Source organism: Camelus ferus, chromosome 25 (genome assembly GCF_009834535.1).
Source record: "Camelus ferus isolate YT-003-E chromosome 25, BCGSAC_Cfer_1.0, whole genome shotgun sequence".
Lineage (NCBI taxonomy): Eukaryota > Metazoa > Chordata > Mammalia > Artiodactyla > Camelidae > Camelus > Camelus ferus.
The window spans coordinates 21865470-21887860 of NC_045720.1; the positions used below are offsets into that span (position 1 = coordinate 21865470).

The 22391-nt window shown below is 32.6% G+C and overlaps 1 protein-coding gene across 1 annotated transcript in view; it reads left to right on the forward strand.

Moving 5' to 3' along the window:
* The window catches only part of CSMD3 (CUB and Sushi multiple domains 3), a 1015135-nt gene extending 1010555 nt beyond the window's left edge, over positions 1–4580 (forward strand). The window contains 1 exon segment of the mRNA XM_032468125.1: positions 2582–4580. Within this exon segment, the coding sequence (XP_032324016.1) occupies positions 2582–2741 (160 nt within the window). The 3' untranslated portion in view covers positions 2742–4580.
* The last annotated feature ends 17811 nt before the right edge of the window (positions 4581–22391 follow it).

Genomic DNA, 22391 nt, shown 5'->3' on the forward strand with positions numbered 1-22391 from the left:
GCTTTCTGCCTGTCTTGGTTTGCCTATTCTGGATATTTTATATAAATGGAATCATATAATATTTGACATCTTGCCTGTGGCTTCTTGAACATAACGTTTTCAGATTTCATCCATGTTATGACATAGATCTATACATAATTCCTTTGAATGGCTGAATGATATTCCATTGTATGTTTGAATGTGTTATGTTTGAATATGTCCATTCATCAGTTGACGGACATTTGGATTTTTCCTATGTTTTGGCTATTGTGAATAGTGTTGCTATTTGTATATTTGTATACAATTTTTTGTATGGATACCTGTTTCAGTTTTTTTGAGTATGTACCCAAGAATGGAATTGCTGGGTTACATGGTAATTCTACATTTAACTTACTGAGCAACCACCAAACCATTTAGCTCAGCAACTGTACCATTTTATATTCACACCAACAATATGTGAGGGTCTGATTTCTCCACATCCTCACCAATACTTTTTTTTTGTTTTTTTCCTTCTTCTTCTTCTTTTTTTTTTTTTATTGTAGCCATCCTAGTGAAATAGTGTCTCATTATGGTTTTGATTTGCATTTCCCTAGTGACATTGAATATCTTTTTATGTGCTTCTTGGCCATTTGTCTATATCCTTTGAAGAAACGCCTATTGAAGTATTTTGCCCATTTTTAAAATTGGGTCATTTATGTTGCTGTTGTTGAGGTATGAGGGTTCTTCATATAGTCTGGATACTAGACCCCTTTCAGATACACAGTTTGCAAATATTCTTCTTTATGTCAGTTGTAGTTCCACTCTCTTGATACTATCTTTTGATGTTCAAAAGTTTTTCACTTTGATAAAGTCCAGTTTATTTCTATTTTCTTTTGTTACTTGTGCTTTTAGTGTTACACCTAAGAAACCATTGACAAATTCAAGTTCACGAAGATTTACCTTTATGTTTTCAAAACTAAGAGTGTTTTAGATTTAGCTCTTATATTTAGAGCTTTAATTTATTTCAAGTTAATTTTTGTTGATAGTATGAACTTTTCTAAAGCTTCATTTTCCTTAAAGCTATTGCTCAATATCAGAAAAATAAAATTATTTTATGTCTTTGTGATTTTTATCTAATTAGAAGGAAATGATGTTGCTTCTGTTTTTATTGTGACTCTAGTTTGAAAAAAGAGAGACAAATATGATCCACTAGAATTATGCACCTGGCAAGAGCAAGTTGTAAACAATATAACATATCACAATATATAGATGATACTATTGAAAGAAACTTAAGGTATATTTATTTTTTAATTATCATCATACAAATCACTTAATTTTTAGTAGGAAGAAAATTCAAAACATGCATTAAGAATAGTAAAGTCATAAAATGCCAAGTACAAATTACAATAAAATAGTTGAAATGTATACTATTTGGTGTAAATAAAGTAGTTGAGAAACAGATTTATATTAAGATATATCCTTTTTAGGAATTAGATTTGAGAAATAGCTAGTCAAGTAAGCCTTCGTTCCATTACAAATGTCAGCAAATGATGCAGTGGGATGTCAGAAAGAGAGACTAGAAACAAACACTGGTCAAAGGCGAGAGAAATTAAGAAATAAAGCAGGAATTCAAGACAAGCAACTTACACCATTCAGCCTAGATTCCATGTGTTTTGTTAACTAACAGCAAATGTTCAGTTATCAGTAACTCTTTGGAAACTATTTTCATGACTTGAATATCAGCATAGTTAATAATTTCTTTGAGATTTTGAATTTACTTGGTCTAATGTATATCATTTTAAGCCATTGAATGTTTATGCTTCTGGGATACTGCAAGCACCTTCCCAAGTTAGGCGTAGGCATTAGATGTCTACGCTTCCTGGGACCCTCTTCTTACTACTGTATAACCAGCTCCTTATTGTCCTTCAAGTCTCAGATTAAATTTTACCTCTTGAGCAAGGCTATCTCTTATTACCTCTCCTAAAGTGGCTCCTAGCTGCTCTCTGTCGTACCAACTATTTTCCTTTTCATCAAAACAATTCTCATTATTTAATATTTCTCTTGTTTTATTTATTTTGAATTTATTCATTGCTTTCTATCATTGCAATATGAGTTCTATTGAGAGTGATGATTTTGTATGCTTTTTTTGTAAAAAAAAAAAAAAAAGTATATATCCAGTACCTAGGCTCATGCCTGGAATAATAGGTGCTCAGTAAATATCTGCGGAATGACTAGTAATGAGATTTAAATTCATCATCATCATCATTTATTCATAGTATACATGTTAATTCATAATGATGACATTATTTCATAATATAATTTATGAGAATAGCCATAATATCATTTATTTACACTTGTATTACTCATATTGGTGTTGTACTTACAAATGTGAATGGATCACTATAATAAATATATATTATATGTAAATAATAAAAGTCACTGAGGATTTAAAATGACAGGTAAATTGTTCAAATTCAGTGTATTGAATTTATGATTTCTCAATTAACACTTTCAAGTTACATTATCCATTAGCAATGATAACTCAAGCATGTTGTATTTGAGCCCTACTCTGCTATTTCTAGAAGAAAGTTAACACATAACTAATCAATGTTCTCATCAACAGGACTGCACCCAAAACACAGTATACAGGATGTTCAGTTCATGAAAATAACAATGGCCAAGCAGCTTTTGAAAATCCCATGTATGACACCAATGCAAAATCAGTGGAAGGGAAGGCAGTACGATTTGATCCCAACTTGAACACAGTCTGCACAATGGTATAACGCGGCAACTCTTTGCCTTCTTCGGAAGTTTGGAAATCGACACACAAAACAGTGCGCATTTAGTTCACTGATAAACAAATTAAAGCACACTTTTCAGGACTTGCTGGGTCACCTTTTTCCTGAGGAATGATAGAAAAGAGTGTTTTTTTCATAAACTGGACTATAATTCTTCATGTGTACCATGGAGAGTTTTACAGAAATTTGGCTGCACTCTGAGAGTGCTTACTCACAGTTTATTTGCTTTTTTTAAAAAGGAGATTATTCTAAAACATAAACTTATTTGCATATATTGGAGGAGCATCCACTATCAGTATTTCTGTGCTTTATAAACTATATTAGAGGGACTGGGTTTAAAAACAAAAAAGATATAAGGTAGAAAATAAGAGCTATACTTACAAGAGTCAATAGATCACTGACTTCTCTTTAACTGTCATGAGCTACATCACACCTGTAAGTCTGAATTTCACACCACTCTATCTGCTGTTCGTTCTTATTAATTGGGTCATTGTTTTCTTATTTCTCTGGTTATTTCAGTTTGAGTCATGCTCTGAAATGTTTATCAGCTAATTTATGGCACAGAAGAGATAAGATTGCCCACTCTCATTTGACTCTTTCTGGTTTTTGTTCTTCAGCATCACGTTGCTGTCTTTTTTTAGACTAGTTGTCACAGTGCCTGCAAATAGCAAGGTCATCATGCTCTCCTCCTGATTTCCCACATTGTTTTGTAACCAATATTATTCAGTGAGCCATGGGGCAGTGCTTATCTCATTGTTTTAGTCTGTTTTGTCAGTCAGAAACCAGTTTAGGTGGCAAAAATTATCTGTAATAATGAAGATTTTGCAGTTATCTGAGACACCAAACTTAACATTCTTTACCAAACTTTACAATGTTTTTGAAAGACCAAATAGAACCTATTAATCTATTGTTTATTTAGTTTACAATGTATCAACTTTTCCTCAGTTGAGCCTTCAAATTTAATTAACTTTGTTTTGAACTTTTATCTAACAATGAATTAGAAATACAAGCTTTTTAAGCTTTTAGCTATTATCTAACAATGAGTTAAACATATATTTTCAACCAACCCTTAATCATAATTCCTAAAAAAAATTTTACTTTCAAATCACCAATATAAAGTTGTTTCCTAAAGTGGTGGATTTACCAAATTTTCATATATTTTAAAATTTCTATACTCTTACTCCTAAGAAGTAGATTTCGGATGCGACAGGTTTCTGTCATTGTCACATTAAGATACGTATTTGCAAGTTATTGGTGGCTCATTTACAACCGTATCACAGTAATGCCAGCATTTTGGTTTAATAGGTCATTGTCTTTCTTTTATAGCATGTTTTATTTCGTTGAATAAATTATGTACCCAGTGTGAACTCTTTGTTGTTGTCCCTTTCAAGTACGGATAATCCTGTAAACAGTCTCCACTTTTTGGATCATGAGACAGAGTGCCTACGAGCAATTACTGCACCCGGGAGCGTTGCTTGGATCTATCTCTACAACGTATAGTGAATTTCTTGTAAACCACTTTGAGATACATTGTTTTGAAAATTCATATAATTTTCTCAACATTGTATTCTACTGACAGGATGCTGTTTTAAATTTTATTCCATCAGTTATTTATTCTTGTTTATTCAAATGACTGCAATAACAATGATTCATTCATTAATGTTAAGGTTAATACATTTAAGATCTTGTTTAAAACAATGTTTCTTCTGCAACTGGCTACTCCTCTTATATTAATGCATACACTTTTGTAAAGAAGTATATTTTTATGAAAAAAAACTTTGTAAAAGTATGATGTAAATTTTCAGTGCAATGTAAACAAAATAAAAATGGATAATTGCTTTTGTAAAATGTGTATTTTTTTCAAAATTGTCTGCCAGTGTACTGATTAGTAAAAGGAATGAATAGTCCATATTTATTTGGTGTTGTGAAGTTCCAAAACTGCATATTATATATCCTTAGTTCAAAATATAATAATGAAATATAGATGCTTTTCTTCTTTATATTCTGTTGTTCCCCAAGTGTGCCACTCTTTTAGAAGTAAGTAGATTCCCAGTAAATGCAATAGTATCATAAGAACCTCATCATAGAATTCTCCTTAAATCTAAATATTTTAATAATACATACTATCTAAATGTAGGTATACTTGATGATTTCTAGCATTTCTGTAGCATAGTTTCTTAGAGATACTTATGTTAAGCATGTCTCATAGATATGAGCTCAATAACCTTTTGAGCTGCAACATTAAACTAATACCCCAAAATAAATCTATCCTGCCAGGATAGAACATGTAAAGTTTTGTACTCAAGAAAGTTATCAAGTTTCTATAAAGTTCAAATCATAAGTTATTTAAGTTTAATTTTTTTAGATAACTCTTTTTCACAAAATATATTGTCTTTATATTTCAAAACTTCAAACTCCAGCCTTTATAGTCTATCTCTGTCTATTACACCTTCATTTTAGAAATAAATGCTTCTTGATATAATTGTAGATTCAGTTTTAACTTTGTTAACTATATTACCTTCACCTATCACTCACTTCATTTCTTCTATATTTTCTCTTGTTGTTCTTTGTCTTTATTTTTATTCCCCTGTGTTTTTTTTCTTCTTGCTTTTTCTTTATATATTTTTTAATTTGCTTTCTTTCTTCTGATGCTTTTCTTAAAACATCCTGTTTTACAAGTCTTATTCTTTTTGGCCTTTTATTATTTATCATTTTTCCTATTCTCTTTGTCTTTTTAACCCTCTCAAAAGTTAGCAGCAATTTTAGTGGGAGTAATTTTATTTTTATATTTTCCCAGCTTTCTTGAAGTATAATTAACAAAATTATAAGATATTTAAACTATAATGTGATAATTTGATAAACGTATTTTGGAGAATGAGAACATTTGAGCTCTACTCTCTTAGAAAATTTCAATTAAGGAAATAATTTGAAAAAGGGTTCTTGTACTTCCCTTATATTTAAGAACATTAAAGCCATAGATTCCACTCAGGATCACTTGATAATAGAACATAATGATAACAATTGTGGAAATAAACCAAAGGTCAGATTTACTTTACTTGTTCTTTTTACTTACAAGTGAGGGGGGGGGGAAGTCAAAACTGGCTAAAAGATCAATAAAAATAACTAAATGATACTCTGTTAAAGAGAATACATTGACTGTCAAAGTACTAATCTGTAAATATCTATAAATTTAAAGTAGGCATAGTTAAAATAAGGCAAAAAAAAGAACTTCTAAAAATGAGTCTAGGAAGTAATTTAGAATGGGCAGTTTGAAATTTGGCTGAAAGAAATATTGATTTGCTTTTCCTTTTTTTTTTTTTTTTTTTTTTTAGGATGACTTTGGAGAAAAGGGAATATTGATCTGAGAAGATACACATGTTGTAAAAATCTGAGAAATATCTTTCTGTCATCACTTTCATGAGCTTGGTATTCTAAAGTAATTTAAAAACAGATTTAAAAGTTATCAAGGAGTGGAAATGGCCACTGGACATTAGATTTCTTTCTTCAGTAAACAAAGCAACAAAACTAGTGAATGCCTGCCAGATACTTTCTCAACTTTTAATAAGTTCCCCTGTGTAAGAATTTTATTAGTTTTGAAAAAGAAGTATATTCTACACATTCAAATTCACAGCTAAAAATTGTATTGCAAACACGAAACAAGAACCCTGTGCTTAAATTCTCATAAGGTCCAAATCTTGCTTGTAACTATTAGCATACCTGTGAAAATAAGGATGAACCCATACGCTTCGGCAGGACCAATGAGATGCATAACTGTAGAGGAAAACATAGATCCATCTAGGTGGAAGGAATTAAAATAAACTGAAAAGCCTTCCTTCTCAGTATGTATCTTCTTCATATCCTTCAGTTAAGATGTTGTATCTCCTAAAGGAACCTATTAGAAAGAAGTATGTTATCGGAGAATATCTTACGATAGCATTGTAATCCCAATGAGCAAATTAACACAGCGATTACAGGGCAAGTCAGTAGAGCAGGTGCTCCTAGTCTTTTTATTTTTAAACCAGGACTTTTCCAGTCTATGGCACCCTTTTTACAATGAAGGTTTTAAATGCATAAAATGAAACATAAAGGAAACTAATGATAATAAAATAGTATAAAAATATTTTCAAATATTCTAGTATATGTATACTAATATACATATATATGAATATATACTTACATATAGATACTAAAACATACATACATAGGTACTTCTTTACTGATATATTAAATAAGCAGTGGGGCTAATAATTTCTGTAATTTTAAAGAGTATCATAAGCAATATTTTAAGATATTCATAACATTTAACATGACATAAAATACCTGCGATTTTTATTAGTGACAAAAATCAGAGATTATTTTTGCCCAGCTTTTTACAGCAAGAAATACTGTATTTTAATTAGAAGAACAATGAAGATAAAGGTGTAGCTTTTCCCCACCCATGTTCACAAAATTTTTGAATTCTATCTGCTTCCCAGGTAACCCTGCTTTAGAGGTTGGGATTTATAGCAAATGATGGGACAGGGAAGAAAATATTTCTTGTTCTCTTGAGCTGTTGGCAATGAAAATTGAGTGCTTAATTTGCACTTTGACATAACAACACAAAGTCGATGGCTCTGAGAAGAAATCCCCAATGGAAAGGAGTGAGTATAAATAGCAAAATGTCATTAATTTATTAACACAATGAATATTTTCTAACATTAAATGTGTTACTACTCTACCATAAGGCATAATGGCTACTGGATAAATAAAAGTATAAGAAACATAAATCTTATCTTTAACAAAGTCTTGTCAAGCTATTAAAATTCTTAAAATATATCTGGAAGATATTACATAATAATTCTATGTGGTAACTGTGTTCATCTCTGTATATTTTTACTCTCACTACTTTCTGTTATTTAAAATTGACTTTTATGGAATTATAAATGAATCTTTGACAAATTTTAGTCTACTGAATAAGATACTACTTTCTTTTTTAGTCTAATGATTAAGAAGTATAGAAGTAATTTGCATAATGTGACATCAATGTGTACTCTTCAGAATATTCAGAATTTGATGGACTTAATTTGAAAACTGCATATTAGTTTAATATGCATATTAGTTAAATTAATATTATGGAAAACTTGGACATTTCTTCACAAAATGATCATAGGCTATTGATTATATCAAAGAGGAATTTATGACTTACTTTTTAATTTCATCTGTATGTGTTTTCTTAGGAATCTTTATTGAAGATTTATCTATAAAGTGTCTTTGCAATTTAACTGAAGGAAAAAGCACTGACAATTTCAACAGAAGTCAGTTAGACTAGATAAGACAAAGGTCAAATTTATATCTAAAGATATGCTACTTATTGGGTAAGGTAAATCAGTATTTTTTTTTTTTTTTTTTTTGCCTAGTAATTCTATTCAATAGGTTATCCAAAAGAAATAATCAAAGAGGTGTTTGACATGGCTTTTCATGCAAAATTTGTATATGGTAAAAAAGGTATCACTAGTTACCAATATGTAAGCAGTGTAAATATTCATTGATCATGGATTGTATTAGAAATGACCATACATTTATAACTAAGTATTAAAAATCATATTCAAGGTTAATAACATGAAGAAGACTTCAAATTTTAAAACAAAAACCACTCTTACTCTCTCTGCCACTCCCTTTTTCTCTTTCCACTTTTCTTTTTCTTCCATATACAAACACAAATGTCCTGAAGCAAAGAAATAAAATATAAATAGTTATGATTATCAGGACTATGAATAATTACAATCTTGTTGTTTGACTTTTTTCCAGGAGTGCATATATGTTAATTACATTACAAAAGTAATAGTTAAGAAAAATTGTTTGAAAGTTGAAAATCAGATTTTACTTTGATGATAACTTTTCGTAGAAGATTCAGACCCAAGAAGTAATAGTTGAAGAGTCTAAGCTTAGGAGACTCACTCACATCAACTGTATCATATAAAAAAAATCCTAAGAATTAAAGGGATAATGTCTTACATATAGCAAATTAGTTTAAATGAGTTAAAGAAGTGAGAAAAATTTAAACATCCATTGAATAATAGATGATTTTTGTCAAATATCTATGTATTTTCACTTTCTTTTTGCTATTTGAATTCCATCAAAAGTTCCCAGAATAAGAAGATTGAACAAACAGGTAATTTTTTCCCTTGAAAGCTAAACTTCTTCTAGAAAATGTAACTAAAGTACTGAAAAGAACCTAAGCTAATGTTTTTATGTTTATTCTCTATATTTTAGGAAATAAATACTTCTCCAAATAACTGTAACAGTATACGTTTTACTTTATAGAACATTTTAAGAAATGTTAAAAACCTTAAAAAGTACCTGACCAGAAATTATTTTTTGTATTATTATTATTCCTTTGAGCCTATGAGGTTAATAAATCTCTTTTTCCTTAAAGCAATTACATTATCTAACCTAACTTTTTTTACATTTCATTTTCTGTTACTAAGATGTATTTAAAGTAATTTTACTTTGAATAGTGCCATGTAACTAAGTGCAAGGCATCATTATTAAGTGACACTTTAAAATATTCCTTAGCACTGTAAAGAAGCAGAAACCGTTATTATTTGCCTGGTAATTTAATAAGTGGTTTCTTTATTTAAAGGACATTTTAGTTGTTCATATGTCCCTCCACCCCTATAGTAACAGGCTTCAGCAATACCTTATTGTTTAAAATTACAATTTCACTTCTAACTCTTAGGATATGATTGACATTGTACAGACGACAAAGATGTATGAAAGTATTTCGAGAACAAAAATAAAAGTTATGTGTCATCTGTACAAAGTGTGGAAAAGTTAATGTTAACTAAGCCGCTTTAAGAAGCAACAAAGTAAATAAGGACCAATAAACTTATTTACAGAACAGAGACAGACTCACAGACATAGAAAACAAACTTATGGTTACCAAAGGGGAAAAGAAGTTGTGGACGGATAAACTGGGAGTTCAGGATTTGCAAATACTAACTACTATATATAAAATAGATAAACAACAAGGTCCTATTGGATAGCACAGGAACTATGTTCAATACCTTGTAATGGCCTATAATGAAAAAGAAACTGAAAAAGAATATATATGTATAAATGAATCACTATGCTGTACACCAGAAATTAATGCAACATTGTAAGTCAACTATACTTCAGTTAAAATTTTTTTAAGGAGTGCATATAATAATTAAATAATTATTAAATAATAATATTTAAAAAGAAACAGTAAACTAAATTTATTCATAATGAAAGTTTAATATATAAAACAATTTACCGGAAAAATTAATAGTTCTTCTATAACATTGTTTTGAAAATGCAAATCTGTTCCAACATGATTGTTATATCAGGAAACAATTTGAGTGTTGCAAAATTTCACATTTGCTTACTCAGGACTCCTCCCAACCACAGACAAGCCTGAGCACAGTTAACCTCAGCACCCTGAACCTGTACTGCATGGGAATACACCACACACACCTGCAAACACCCTGCCGCATACCTTGGGTCACTCTGTGTCACGAGGCACTTCCATCTACATCTGTTATCACAGCTGTTCATCAGATTTCACATAATTCTCCTTCCTCCCCCGCACAATAACACATAAACTACAATCTTTCCAATATACACTTCTGAAAACACACTTCCAGTCTTGTTTAAGGTAAATACTATATTTATTGTAGTACATGTGCATTTTTAACCATGTATATAACTCCACTATCATTTTTGTTAGATTTATGTTATGTTTCACTAACAAAATGTGTGTGTTTTGCCCCAACCCTATTTTCCTTACAGATATTTTGGCTTTTTATTACATGATTTTGCCCTACAGGTTAATTTTTAGTAATACATGTGGTCATATTAGAGCAGAACTGATTGTAATTATTTGTTTTTCCATTTTAATGCATTTTTATGTTTCAAACATTAGAAAGAATAAAATAATATAAAGAAAAAAATTCCCCTTTGACCCTGTTCTCATCCATACTTGTAAGTCCTGTGAATCAGTCCTATTCATATGTTTACCCTTTTTCATAATTTCATAATTGAACTATTTTAAAAAAATTTCTTACTCAAATTTGATCAACTAAGAGAATAATCCTTTAAGATCGTATACAAAAGTTTTGATGTGAGAAAATAAAAATTTCTAGGTAGTTTGGGACACTAGATGAAACTGATGTGTTATACATCAGGTATACATGAGTATCAACCTTAAGAGAGAAGCTTTTTAGAAATCTCACAACAATGAGATGACACTGACCCTGAAATGAGTACTTCATCAGTGCTCTCCATGTACCTCCCTTGATTTTAGCAATTTCTATATCTAGTCTATAAAATGTATCAGTAACTAACCAACATCAATTCTTTGGTGAAATAAAATTTAGTAATTTTTTCTATCTTTGTAGTGAAATATGTTTTAATATTGATTATATTCATCTCATCTGATACAACACAACTGTTTTGCCTTTATTTGATTTTAAATGTGTTAGATTCAGTGTCCTTTAGCAGAAGACCACTAGGAACACACGTATGTTCGAACAAATTTGGCTTTATTTCTTGTCCCAGTGAAGGAGAGTGAGAAGGCTCCCCATGGTTCCCATGGTGTGTCTCAGTAAGAAAGTGTTAGAGTATTTGCACTTGTGTTGGATGATATTGGTGAAATTACAGAAGTGAGGTTTTTCTCCGGTTTGGAAGCAGGAGTAATTCTATGATTGAACATTTTAATCTTAAGGAGGAGGAAATGCTACACTGGAGTTTAGCCATAGTTGGTAAAGAAGTTGAGTTACTCATATTGGTCAGAAAAGGGGGATGTTTGATTATTTTTGTGGATTAGAAATGTTCATGTTTTGTCTTTGTTTATATGTGAGTAAGGAGTGGTCTTATTTTTCTCTTGAACAATCAGAGGCCTCTACTACTGATGGTCTATGAAACTGTCCATGTTTAATAGGAGAACATCAGGGTATAGCTGTAGTTCCAGGCTAGCTCGTAGCTACACCAAGTCATAGCTGGTTGTACCAGGCCAGCTCATGGATGTCAGGGACTGTTTTTCTCTATCTCAGATGTATTCTTTTTTAGACTCAATGCTAATATGAGTGGCAACTACATTTAGGCTCAGAAAAAAATGCAGTTCTTTTATTTTTTCCTTTAGCTTTGATTGGGGGAATATTTTAATTCAGTTGCAGGATATTTTAGTAATGTTATCAATTGAAATATTTTGTTAAAAGATTATTGTCATAGGGGATTATTTGTTATCTTACCATATAGATTTTTATTACTATATTTATTATAAATTATAATAATAGACTTTTAGTAAACTATGGATGTATCTTCATAAATCCCAAATAAATATTTAGAAAAGACTTAAATAGCATATGTAGGTACTGGTTTCATTACATGAGAACTAGATGCCCATTAAAAATGTGCCAGTAAACAAATACGTGTATAGTGGTTGAGATTTCTAGGTAATGCATATGTGATAATTTAGTAGATTTAAGTGAATTTTTGTTTACATTATTAGCATTTCTGAAGGAACAACTTTTTGCCTACTTAAAAACCTGTTTTAAAACTTTCAATTATTTGTATTCACCTATAACTCAGCATATCAAACTAGACAGTTTTCAAACTTTGTGGCACCTGTCTCAATGGTTTGCACCCCAGCTGATAGGTTATTCATGCCATTAATGTGGTTGTCATCCCTAACAATTCTTTCACCTTCATTTCCCATAGGCCAGTGTATGACAATATCATGTTAATTTTACCTACTAAATATTTCCTGGATTCAATCATTCTTCCCCCATCCCATTGCTAACATCTTAGTCCAAAGTAACACCATCTTTCTTTTGGCCTAATCAGTGCAGTAGGCTGCTAAGTGCACTTTCCACATCTGGTCATTTTTTCTAATCTGTTCTTTATAAAGCAGCCAGAGTGATGTTTCAAATCACAAATCTTGTTTTGTGATAAATGAAATAATAAAGTCTGTCCAGAGTGCTAACGAAGCATGGAAGAAGAAGTTGGAGGAGGCTGATTCTAAGATAAAAAAATTTTAATTGATTCTTGAAGGATGAATGAGTCCAAAAGGTAGACAGTGATGGAAAAGGACAGTAAAGGGACAATTTCAGGCAGACCAGTAGCACATAGACATAATATGGACAAAAACAGGTATGCTAGATTAAATAGAGTTGTTTAGAAACCATGAAGCCCAAGGTACATTTGGAGGAAAGATTAAAGAAATGAAACTGAAAACTTGAGAAGTACATGATCAGGGAAATCCATGTATGCTATGCTATGGAGGGTCAACTCTTCTCCGCATTAAATTGGGATCCAATGAAGATTTTTAACACTTAGTACTAAATTTTTGTGAAGAAGGGGAAAAATCACTCTGGAAGCAGAAAAAGACAATATTAAGGGAGATGAATTTAGAGTAAAACTTTTGGTGGAAAATCATTACAAAATTCTAATGAGGTCTCTCAGGAACCTGATGTAAAGCAGTTCTATTTGGCTTGAGAGGACATGTGTACTGAGTTGATATAGCAGAGATGGACTTAGAAAAATGTGATAAAGATTGAATGTGCAGAGAGATAGAGAATGACAGTGGGTTAAAGAGGAAGTGTCAATGTACTCTCCAATATTCTGGTTTGAAGAGTGTGGATGGAGAAAGGTAATGCTGATCAAAATAAAGTACAAGAGAAATAGTACACAAGTTGATCAACATAAGAGAGGAGCTCTTAAGCCCAATTTTAAATATATTGGGTCTCTGGGATTCATTCCTTTCTCAAATAGATAGCTACAAGGATGCATCATCCTAGAGCACAAGCAGTGGGAGAGCAATTTTGTTTGAAATTATAGAAGCTAAATGTGGGGGCAGGGTTGTCCACGAGAATATAGAGGATATATATGCTTCCAGAGTGATTTTTTTGCACTATACAAAAATTTAATACTGTTCCTAAGTCTTAAAACTTCATTGGATCCCAATTCAATACAGAGAAGAGTTGAACCTTCATAACAGAGCAGAGAGGACTTCCCTGATCTTGTACTTCTAAAGTTTCTAGTTTCATTTTTGTTTCCTCCAAATATACAGAATATGAAGAAGATGGTTAAGACAGAACACTACAGACAAATTCTCTTTAGGAGCAACTGGTCTGGAATGATCTCACACTGTTTTATATTTGTACATTTTAATCTTCTATTTTCCCTTAGTACTTTTGAATATTTGATTTTTATTTTTGAGGGGTATTTTTGTGTGTGTGTTATTTTAACGCCAACCTATTTCAACTATGTTCAAGGAAAAAGAGAAACATAGCATTAGACGCCACATGAAACTGAAACCCCAGGAGCCTGAAACTTTGTGGAAACTTGAATTAAAGTTGGGAGAATTATAAGGAGCAAATTTTAAATTTGGTCATGGGAGTTAAAGACATTTCATCGTCTTTTTTTTTTTTTCCTATGTCAGGTAAATTCTCTTACCAGGACACATTCACAAATAAGCAGATTCATTTTAAATTATTGCTCTACTTTTGTCAGGTAAGTTCTTAAAGGCGAATGATGACTTTTATCCTTAAATATGATAGCTGCAATACAATGGGCCAGTTACAAACAAGCTTACAAATTCTTTTCCAGTTAGTCTTGTTTGCACATACAGATTTTAAAATCCCTCCAAGACAGAGATTATATTTCTCATATGTGTGTGTTTTTACTGTACATTTCCTGATGATCCAAGTATAGCGGAAAGCATGGAGTAACCACCAAATAAATACTGCACAGTTGCTTGTTTGGTTATTAATTTGTTTTAGCCCATCAACCTCACATTTAAGGACAGAGAACTTACATTATTGTTCATGAACATATAAAAATCGACTTAAGCACATTCCAAGAATGTGCTTAAAAGTACAGTTAGGAAATGGCAGATGAGTCTATACTCATTAAAGGAAAGTCAATTTATTCAGTAGGAAGAAAGAGGAGATACGTTGAATGAAAGAGAAATAATGATTAATATGGAAGAAAATTAAATGAAATCAAATATAAAAATGTAAAGTAAAAAAATTATTTAATTTTAAATATAGTTCAATGGAATTTTCATTCATTACCAGTCTCCTAAGTTGTGAACAAAAGCAAATGAATGAATAAGATAATTTCTTTAAAAAATTTGCTTTGAAAATATGTGTGGGAGTAGTTTATTCTAAAGTGGAAAATGAAACTTACCTCCTATGTCATTATTCGATTAGTAGGCTGTCTCCTGCATCATGGTTTCTGTTGCATTTCAAAATATTTTTAAATGTTAACGACTGTAAGCTTCAAATTATAAGTTGCTACCATCTACTGACTATAGAAAATAAGTACAAACGACCCTGACTTCTTCCTCTTTTCCTTGAACATTCTCCCCAGTCCCCGAAAGAGTATAGTAGATTCGGTTAATTTGAATTATACATAAATTGTTGGCCATTATATTTACAGCTATAAATTATGTTGCTTAGGTTTTTTTTGTAAATAAATGAATTTTCTTTGATATAATAGTGCCTTTCAATTTTTTTGATTGCAAATATAGAGAAAGATGGACTCTTGGAATTGCAATTTCCTGTAAGTAAGATATATAAAGACACATTTTTATTGTGATTTTGACTTTGATGTAATGGCAATTTAATCTTAAAGAATATATGGAAATTTTCAAGCCATACTTGTCTTTTTCAGAATCATGAGAAAATTTACTATCAACATTGGTTCTGTATATGACTATATACACAACATATACAGGCAATATTTTATATTTTTTGGATGCAAGGTTTTTTTTTCAGAAGTAGGAATTATAAGGATAAAGAAATAGCTCAAGTAAATTTTTAGTTTCTGTTTAACTGATAATTCTAATTTTTCTTTTTCAAGCCATAACTAATATTTAAGCTACTATGTAGTGTTAGGATGATGGTGTTTGTTCTATTAACTTTAAATTTTATAGTTTGTTGAAAACACATGAAGATTCTCCATTACAATGATCTAAAGATAGTATTGAAGCTATAGGCAGAAATGGGAAAACTATAGCTGTAAGTAACTATAAAATCTCATTTCAATTCCAGTCAATATTTGAGATTTAAAAAAAAGGAATGGGATAAAAGCACAAGAACCAACAGTTAGCTTTAAAAAATGTTAATTGTGGCATTCCAAACTAAGTATCTGCTAGTGAAAGATTTATGGTTATATATAGAAAGGCAGAATTGTGTTAGAAGGAAATTCTTTTGCCTAGTCGACCACAATTCCTAAATACATCTGCTAAGTCAGTATTTTGTATGTTGGGAATCTATAAGGAGAAGCAGGCTGGAAAGCTTTAGTTGGGGATATTTCATAATTTTGTACAGCTTCTCATCTTCGCTTGGCTCAGTTATAAAAATCTAATACCGCTGCATTGTCTCAGTAGTGTTATCACAAGTGCCTCCCAGCTCTTCAGTCTGCTTTCACTCTTGTCTGCTTCCAGCTTATTCTCTAAACTGGAAATACTGATCTTTCTAAAGTGCTGATTTTATCACTCCCACTTATTACTGCTTTCAGGATAAATGTTAGATTTTCTTCCAGTCATAACTTTACTCATGTTTATCTCTCTACCAGCATTTTAATGTGCATTTCCCTGAACCATTCTAAATGTAAACCATACTAAACAATTCTTTGTTTCTTTACCTTAAGCCTCTTATTTCTTAGCCTCGAGCATAATCTTCCCTCTATTTGAAACATTCCTCTCCCGTTTCCCCACCTCTCACCCCCAAAGCTATTTCATCTAATTTTTATACTTTAAGTGTCAGCTTAAGCACCACATTTTCTAAGAAGCCTTCCCAAGTTTGTAACCTTCCTATGTGCTTTTAAAATACCGTTTCTTATCCCTACCATGGTGTTTATACCATTGTAATTTAATTTACTGTTTTCTTGAATGTCTTCATGCTATGTAAGGACTATATGCTATGTAAGGACTACATGCTATGTAAGGGCGGAGCTGTTTCTGCTTTCTTCACCACTGTCTCCCCAGAGTGTAGGGAAAGAACTAATGTGTAGCTTTTACTAGTAAAGAACATATGCTGCTTGTTGTAATTGTGGTATCTTCAAGAGTTGTGATTCCTGGAGTAGCTAGGAGAAGTTAATTATTTGAATTCTGACTTACAACATCTCGAGAGACATTATTCTTCCCAAGAAGCCCAAGTACACACCAGAGGCAAGCCATGGGGTATATAATCCAGCCTGTAATTAAAGAGAAATTTAAAATAAGACTTGAATCTCAGAAATCCCTTTACTCATTGGCCTAAACCTATCTCAGTGTTATTGCCCTCCAAACCCAAATTGGAACTTGTCACCTTCACTAACCACCCATAAGCACTGAAGAACTTGGACTTTCTAAACACCTCCACACCAGGACAAGGGTTGTTTCATCCTTAACGTTCAGCACCCATCCTGCAGATTCACAGAACTTTTAGCTGCTCAGAATATATAACTACGTTTTCAGGCTTCCTTTTGACAAAAGATATTTTAATTCATATGTAATTTATAATAGTTCATACCATTTCCCTCATTCAATAAATGTGTCTCTCCTCTCATTCAGGGAACATCAATCATGCCTGTGAGAGAAGCTAAATTTATTCATTGAAAAGCTTCCATTCCCTTTATTCTGTATTTGTTACACTGATTCATACACACTGTCCCCATTGTGGGAAAGCACTACATTCGGTAGTCCAGTGTTTTCACACCAGAGAAGGGCTAATACTGCCCTTGGGCATCAGGTAGGGTCCTGGCAGGAAAAGATGGGACACCCAAACTGGAGAATTTAAGGTGAGTTTATTACAGGCTTATTTACAAAGCCACAGGCTGACTTTAGGGAAACCAACGAAGGATAATGGGCTCCGGGCTTAGGCACAGCACTAAGTGTGAAGGGATGAGGTGGGGGTGTGGTCACCAGAGACATGAGAAGGCCACCTCTGAGAGTTCGGATTTTGGCTGAGGGATCCAGCACCTATGATCATCCAATAGGAGGGAACCAGGGAAACACAGTCCCTGACCTCACCCCTCTCTTGTCTTCTGATCTCTAATGCTTCCTATTTGTAAAGCCAACCAGCCTCCTTTACTAGTCCCCAGCCCTGAAGCAACCAAATAAACTCTCCAGAAGAAGTTAAGATTCCATGGGAAAAGTATCTCATGTAAAAGTTTTCAGCTGAGAAGTTTTATGCCGAAAGGAATTAGAATTATTTCTATAGGGATCTATATCTGCACCAATATCTAGCTATCAACCTGTCTGTCTATACACACACAAGTTTCTGTAAGGTCATATACATACATATGTATATATGTAATTGTGCTAAATATATATAATAATTATATTTATAATTTATACAATATATTATATATAACAATACATAACATATAATTATATATATGACCAATGTAATTTTGGCTTACCTAACAAAAAAATCATACAGAAAAAGTATAGTTATTTCTACAATACATTTATAATATCTTCATTTCCATTTTATATATTACATTACCACTAAATATCTTTTTTATGAAAATCTTTTAAAAATGGTTCTTAAATATTTCAGATTAAATGTAAACTGTAAAAAAAAAAAAAAAGTGCCCTTTAGTCTTTTATTCTGATTCCCAAATTGGCTGCACTGGCTGCCATTTAGTTTAATGTGTTGTGAATGTGATAATCCATAGAGTTATGAATCACTGCTTCTCTGATAATCTGCTCAGTAAAGAAAGAAAAATGAAGCTTGCTTTCTTAAGGCCTCGGAGTTGAATGTCAGTTTGCTCATATATTGACACACAAGGTACTGAGAGAGTGCCTTTTCATCTTCCTGACGTGGATCTCATCATAAAACCAGAGAATTGGCAGCCTGACACCCAGGCAATTTAGGCTGTATCTACACTGTTTCAAGAGAAGCTTTTGGAAAACAAATATTTCTTGCAAACTGTCTGACTTGTCTACATAGATTACATGCTTGTGAAAAGAAGTTGACTGTTTTCCCTATATTAAATTCAACTATTATTGTTACAACATGTCAGCACTGCTGTAGTCCATTTTCTTGCCTTTGGAAAAAAACCTTTCCTGCCTGTGTTACAACCAGGTGAGAACGTAAGGGCTAGTCCCCAAAACTGGGGTGGTGGATCAATACTAATCTCTTTCCTTTTCTTATCTTTCTCTATGATTCTCTATTTTCCTCTGGAAAAATAAATGACATGCAGAAGAAGGCATTTCCATATAAACTTCTACTTCCAAAAGCCAGAGAAAATACATGAAGTTTGTTTAGTTTCCTGCATATGCAATAGTTGCTACCATCTTATATTTAAATTTCAATTCAGTTGAACCAATAAATATTGATCACATGATATGAAAAATATACTGTAATTAAAATATTTCACTAAAATAAGAAAACAAATGCTGATTCTGTGTGGAAATCCAATTGAAAGGATTAACTTAGTATCTTCTATTACTTCTTAGGTACCATGTTTATCCTTTCAGTTGGATTTCCCCACATATTCAGTACTAGCTACCATGTGTGTATATGTGCTGAGGTCAGCTCTATTTGTTTACTCAACAAATATTTATCGAGTGGTTTCTATATGTCAGATATTGTTGCATGTGCTATAAAAGTTAATAATAACCTTACTGAGTTATTAGTCCAGAAAAATAATCCTTTGACTCTTCAGTGACTTTCTATTATCATTTCCCGAGTGAAATAACCTTAATTTAAAATAGCTACTCAGTAAATACATAGTGCAGTAATAATTTGGCATTTACCTTCCAATCAATAAATATCTACATGTCTCCAAAGGACACACATGTGGTTAAGAACTTGGCCTGGCATTGGTGTTGGAGGTGGAGATTTTTCACAAGTGTTTATTTCTTAAATGTATGTCCCCAGCCTTTCTTTCTGCTTTTTTCGAGAGATATTTTCTCTCACAGCACAGCTGGTCTCTTTACCTTTTGTCCATTTTATCCACTGTGTTGCCTTCTTGTCTGGTTGATGTCCTCCACCAGTCCCACGATGAGGGAAAAAACATTTCTGCAATGCTGGCACCAGAAGAATGAGCTCCTGAATGCAGGCTCTGGCCTCACAAGGCAGGCTGGAAATTAACAGACAGTGACTCCTAATGGGGCTGAAACTTCTGACCAGGGTTCCTACAGTCATTTTCCTGAACAACTTGCCAGACCAGCCTAAACAGAAACGATGAAAGGAACTACTGAATTGGAGAAAATGAGGCTATATTCTCGCTCTTTGCAATGTTAGCAACATACAATCAACTTCCAGTAAGTGTCACATTCAGTTTAATATCTAATTCCCTCCCTGTCTTTCTCACTAAGTAGCCATGTGACTTTCACTACTCTGCCGAAGTTTGTTGGAAAATAAATTATGGATGGTACTTTCTTACCTCATGCAGCTGATTTGAGGAAGGAATGAAACAATACATGTGAAAACTTCCAATCACTTCAACTAGACTGAAGCGCCGATAAATGAAGAATCACTTCTGCTTTGTTCACCGGAGAGTGAACAGCAATTCCACTATGCCTGGCACCTGGTAGGAGATCATTAAATATTTGCTGTGTGAATGAAATCTCTCTGGGAACGCTAATCTTTTCATCTCTCAAAATTGTACAGTGCTACAAAGAACTACTTTTGTGCTACTATTTCATAAATATACCCGAAAAGTAAAATTTAAATGGCCAAAATCACTATCAATTTTCTTATTGATCTTCCTTTTTTCTCTAAATTAGGCAATTAAAGTCATAAAAATACTTTTTCACAATACATTCAATGCAGATTTTTTATATTAAATGGAAAAGAATTGCTCCCTTATGTGTTTGTTTTGGTTGATTTGCGTTTAAGTAAAAATGCTTCTCATTATTCTAAAATTCTTTCTTCACTTTATAGAAGTTACCCATTTTTCTTCTTCACATACTTGGGTGGAAATACCATCATATTTTTTTAAACATTTTATATTAATACAGTTTTGGATATCTATGTGTCAGATTATACCCAGAAAATCTAGAAGTCTTTACTTTTTTTCCAAATTCATCCATATCTACACAAGTATCTCAGTTCAAGGGGAGATCTACCTTCCAAACTCTTATTGCACCTTGTACCTTCCAAACACATCATTTCTGGGGAGAGAATTGCAGAATATGGTCACTTAGTAGAATCTGCTTTGTTTTGTTTGTTTTTGACTTTCCCTGTTTTGCAGCTCTTGAAACTGGCCCCACATTTTAAGTAAATCTCTGCTGATCCTCACAGGTCCAAAGCACAGATGTCCCTGCTGCCCCATTCACGGTCTCCCGAAGTGTCAACTTTGCACTTCCACATTCAGACGGTTTCCTGAAAGAATTCCAGACATGCCAGGTAATCTTTACTGAGAGAGCGGGCCATTTCACACTGTCAGAAAACAAGTGGTTGATGTTTAACTTAAATATCTTTTATGTTAAGAGAATACTTTAGCACTGTATACAGTTGTTTTGTAGTTCCAGTGGCTTTGTAATCTGAACTTGATTCACTAAAACTTGGCCAATAGGCTCAATAGGAACATGCCTGAAAATGAACCCATTCCACTTTCGAAAGGGGGTATCTTTGACTTTCCTCTTATTGACATTCCAGTTGCCCAAAAAATAAACATAGTTTTTGTTATGCTTCATCTTCTTCTAGCTTCTTATAGCTATTTGATCACTAAGTCAAGTTCACTGATACTTAGAATGAGCATTTGATGTCACTCTTTCCCCCCTTTCTTACCGCCAAAGATTTAGCTCAGATCTTTATGATTCTGTGCCTGGTAAAATTTTATAATTGTCCTCTTTTTTCTTCCTTTCTCTCTTCTAACTGATCTTATGTATTCTCACTTTACTCCTTCACTTCACTTGACAGTACTGAATCTAGGGAATGCTCAAGGCAGGCGCCATGCTGGATCCTAGGAACAATGCAAACCGATCTCTGTCTTTAGAGCTGGGAGCAATGAGAAGAGTGACTTGAGTTTAGTGTCTCAGATGTTACACTTAAGTGAGTAAGAGGAGCCAGAAGAAGCTGTAGTCAGGGACAAGTAACACACATGACAAGTGAAAAATAGGCAGAAGAGGCATTTTGGAGGAAGTGATGTTTAACCAAGCTGGGAAAAATTTAAATGAGCATTTGTAACTCCACAGTTAATTTTAAAGAGCATGTTTTTCCAGGTGTGGACAAATGGATAGTTATTTTCACCTGCATCATGCAAGGAAATTAATAGTAACAGCAGAATTGACTGAAGTAGCTATTAGTTAATAGTGCAACATTATTATTACTTTGGTTAGTAACAGATTGAAATTTGTTTTGTGTCCCTGAAATGATCAAAGAAATTAATGATATTCTTATTTTGAAGGGAGACAAGGGTCAAATATGTGAAAGGCTATCTTAGGACTGATTAAAAAAATAATCACTAGAAATATTAGTCCCTGCTTTCTCTGTCCGGTCTAGTTGTAGATTTTCCAGATTTGTTTCTGACATTCAGGTCAGTTCAGTCTTTGAAGTAATAACTAATGTCCAAGCCCTGCTGACTATTAGAAACCCTTCCCTACCACCAAACATGTTTTGAGACTTTTTCACTAACCAGTAAAAGGCAAAAGCTCCAAGGTACCAACGTGAGACAGAGTAAGGTGAC